The sequence below is a fragment of the Morone saxatilis genome, unplaced genomic scaffold, assembly GCF_004916995.1.
Source record: "Morone saxatilis isolate NCDOM2014 unplaced genomic scaffold, NCSU_SB_2.0 Contig24, whole genome shotgun sequence".
In the NCBI taxonomy this organism is placed as follows: Eukaryota; Metazoa; Chordata; class Actinopteri; family Moronidae; genus Morone; species Morone saxatilis.
Genome location: NW_023339807.1, coordinates 20,993,095 through 20,996,884, shown reverse-complemented (window position 1 = coordinate 20,996,884; position 3,790 = coordinate 20,993,095). Strand labels below are relative to the sequence as shown.

Here is a 3,790-nt window from a genome sequence, read left to right as displayed (position 1 = left end):
ATACGATAAATTCCCTAGGAGGAGTTCGTTTAAATACAAGGCAAAAAATTCACAGAAAATGACCACGGAATTCAAACCCACGTTGTAGGTCCTCTTCTGTCCTGGTCTGCCATGTTGAACTTCCATGTTTCCACAGTAGCCCAGAATGGGCAAACCAAACAATGGCTCTATATAGATATAAATAACTGGGGTTTTAATGACAAAGGCACGATCATCCTGAATTTGAAGTTCACAGCTCAGTGATGTAGCTGGAGGACAGACTAGCCAAGGCCTTGAAAATGAGCAACAGAATAACAGTATGTGGATAACGCAGCTGCAGTCTCCAACTCCACTCCACTAACTCCACTAAATCCTACACATGGGCCATGCCACATATAGGCATGTCATTGTGATTGAAACATTATTAGTAAATAATTTAACAAAAGAACTGCAATGATTAATCGATCGACAGAAAATCCTTTGCTTTCTATATTTTTCCCATTTTAGTTTCCAAGTGGTGCACGTTTTTACTGTTGGTCATTGACACAATAAGACATTCTGGATGTTTTACTGACCAAGTGATTCATTAAAATTTGCTGAATTTCATGTTTTTTTACTATTTGAACTCTAATATAGGAAAATGTTTCACAACTTATATTTTACAGACATTTGACCAAATTTGTGTGTTATCTACTCTGCCAGTAATTGTTTCCTCCTCTATATTTAGCCTGTCAATTATGTATACACTAGTCACTACACTATTCTTGTTCTCACTTAAATTCCTGTGTAGATCCACTTCTTAAACTGAATTAGCATGAATATGACCATGAAGGAAAGGACTGGTGTTAGGATGGACATGATGAGCTATACGGGAATGAGATTCCAGAAATGAACATTCAAAGATTACATACTCACATTTTTAATACTTTAAATGCAGTTAAATGCAGATGTGAAATCAGAGAATTCACCCTCAAGTCCCCGTAATGAAAAAAGATGAACCTCGTGGACAGTAATGTGCTGATATCAGCTTTTAAAACAATAGTTATCCAGCCCAGCTCTCTAGTATAGTCTATTCTGCCACCATGCTTTTTTCAGTGGATAGCAATGTCACACCAATCTGCAGTCTTTCACAACCTTCAAGCGAGGGAAAACTGTTAACATCTGGTGCTCATTATAGCGATGCTTTTTTTCCACGTTTCATTCCTTTCTCACAGTGGAGCTTCAAACAGACACTTCATGTTTTCTAGCAACACACTAGCATACAAACGCTGTGCAATGCTTTACAGTTATCATAACAGTCTCTCTCTCTTCCATCTATTCTGTATATCATTGAATGACCGGATCAGCATTGCTTTTAACAAAGACATTACTGTATCAATTTTCACTCACACATAAAAGTGAAACTTTCATGACCAAGCAAAGTACTTGGTTTAATAGAATTATTACACTGAATTAGTGTAATAACAGTACTAGAATCTGTTCTTTGTGCATTATCTCTACATTTATCTAAACCAGCTGAGAAGAAATCCTGGCCAAGGGTGTTCCCAACAAGACAAAGACCCACTGACACACTTATTTTATAGTTGTAACAACATAGTGAGGAGAATCAAGGATGAGTAATATGTTTCCTGTCTAAGAGAAACTGCCACTTAACAAGGATTAATATCAGACCCAGTTATTATAAGGTTATATGGCTACTTTAAAAACCAAAATTAAACTTGTGGATGTATTGTTTCTCACAGATGCAGACCTGAATATAGCGCAGACGGCATGGGGTGACAGCGGTGTCTACGTCTGTTCTGTGGTCTCTGCCCAGGACCTTACAGGAAACAGCGAAGACTACACAGAGCTAATTGTACTTGGTAAGTTACCTTCAAAGTTCCTTTGTGGTCTGTTTTTGGTTCTGATATGTCTATAAACTCACACACACCATATGCTTCTTCGTTTTCTCTCTATGCTTCTTCTTTCTTCACTCTCCTTCTCCCATTCACAAACATGGAATTGCACATACGATTTTCTTCAAATAAGAACAAACGTTCCAAATAAACGTGGCCCGGGTAGATTTTTGCAAGTGGCTAATGAACTAGTGTGTGGGCAGATATACAGTCAACAGAGAGCATACCGGCCACCAGCCTGGTTTTGAATACGTCTTTAGTAACTAGTTGTTGGCAGTAAAATTAGACCGATACCACTTTAAAGTAATTGTGGCTTTATCTTTCTTTCACAGAGAGAAAGTCAAATACTACTGACCTCCTGCCTGGCATTGACTTACTGGTTATGGAAGGTAGTACAAGCCTCTTGATATAGCTCATGTTTTAGTCCCATAATAGAGAGTATGAGGCAGGATGAGGTTTAGGAGATGGCAATTGGCAAAAATGACACAACACCCCAGCTGTATTGCTTAACCTGGGTGTGTTTTTAAAAGATTTGGAAATGTATTTTTCCTTTGTTAAACAATTTTGAATAATTTAGGTCTTCAGAAATACAATCTGTGGCCAAGGTCAGACTCAAAGTGCAAAGTGATAGACAAAGTAGCAAATATGACTCATCTTGAGAATAGGCCCCTGCAAACATCCTGCTGTGCATTTAATGATGTATTGGTGAGAGACTACAAACCCAACTGTTCTGCTTGTTTTGTACTTCATTTATATCCATTCTCTACCTGACACTCCCTCTCTATCTACCACTGTTGCTCTAAAATGGCTATGCTCCCATGTGTGACTTTGTGTAGCTGCCTGGTTGCAACAAAAGGACACTCAGCACATATTTCCTTATCAGTGTACAAAACCAAATAATGCTCCGATAATCCAGTTTCCATTTCAGTTGATTCATTTGGAAGAACAGTGTCTCCCCTCTCTTTGCTGTTTTGTTTGTTGGCTGCCTGAACTGACATGCAGAGTGGAATCATACCCTGGGTGCAAAGACAAACTGGTTTTACCGGTTTGACAGAACCTTAAAAAATACCCAAATCGCCAACATTAGCCAACATGTTTTGATCTGAACACACAATAACAAAAATGAAATCTGGGGGTTGTCCGTGGATTTAACCAGATTGATTGATTTTTAAACAAAAATCAGAACTGTGATTAGACCGTAGTGCCCTGGAAACCTAATGAAAAACAGTGACTGCTGCAGCTACGGCTTTGGTACTTCCTGTTTTTCAATAACCCATTTACTTTTCGCTCAAAAAGAAACCAAGTACCGTTTCACAACCAGTCATTTATTACAAACAAAACAATGCCTGCATCATCTGTAGACAACTATATGTGTAGTTCAAATTAACATACGTTTGTTGTGTGTTGTATGTAATGTGAAATTGAAAGTGAAACTGTATGAAAAATGTCTTTTAATTCTCTGTTTAAAGAAGGAAAATCAAGTCTTATATATAGGATTAATAATGTAAAGTGTTTCTATAAATATATCTAATGCACTCCCTGCTGGTCCACACAGACTGGCTTCTGGTTGTTTTGGTGGTTCTGGGCTTCCTGTTGCTGCTGCTGCTGATCGGGATCTGTTGGTGCCAGTGCTGTCCACACACGTGCTGCTGCTACATCAGCTGCCCCTGCTGCCCCGACCGCTGCTGCTGCCCACGGGCCTGTAAGTACCAAAAGGAAAGAGATTAATTTGAACGTGTTCTCTTTATTTTACTGCATGTAACCAACGGCTGGGTGTTACTTTTTTGTAAAGTAACACCAAGCACTGAGTATCAAAAAATGTCAAACTGTTTGCGCTGAAAGTCTGTTTGGATTATTTGATGAGAATCTCGGGTCAGTTTCCAATTCAAATGATAATTAAAGCTGCAAGCAGTGTT

The 3,790-nt window shown here is 38.7% G+C and overlaps 1 protein-coding gene across 2 annotated transcripts in view; it reads left to right on the top strand.

Annotated features, from left to right (window-relative positions):
* lsr (lipolysis stimulated lipoprotein receptor) overlaps positions 1-3,790 on the top strand; it is a 17,484-nt gene that overhangs the window by 3,383 nt on the left and 10,311 nt on the right. Inside the window, exons 3-5 of one of the 2 annotated variants that reach the window (XM_035672453.1) lie at positions 1,722-1,841; positions 2,207-2,263; positions 3,430-3,576. In XM_035672453.1, the coding sequence (XP_035528346.1) occupies positions 1,722-1,841; positions 2,207-2,263; positions 3,430-3,576 (324 nt within the window). The remainder of the gene's footprint in view (positions 1-1,721; positions 1,842-2,206; positions 2,264-3,429; positions 3,577-3,790) is intronic. The other variant, XM_035672454.1, reaches the window with a different exon arrangement.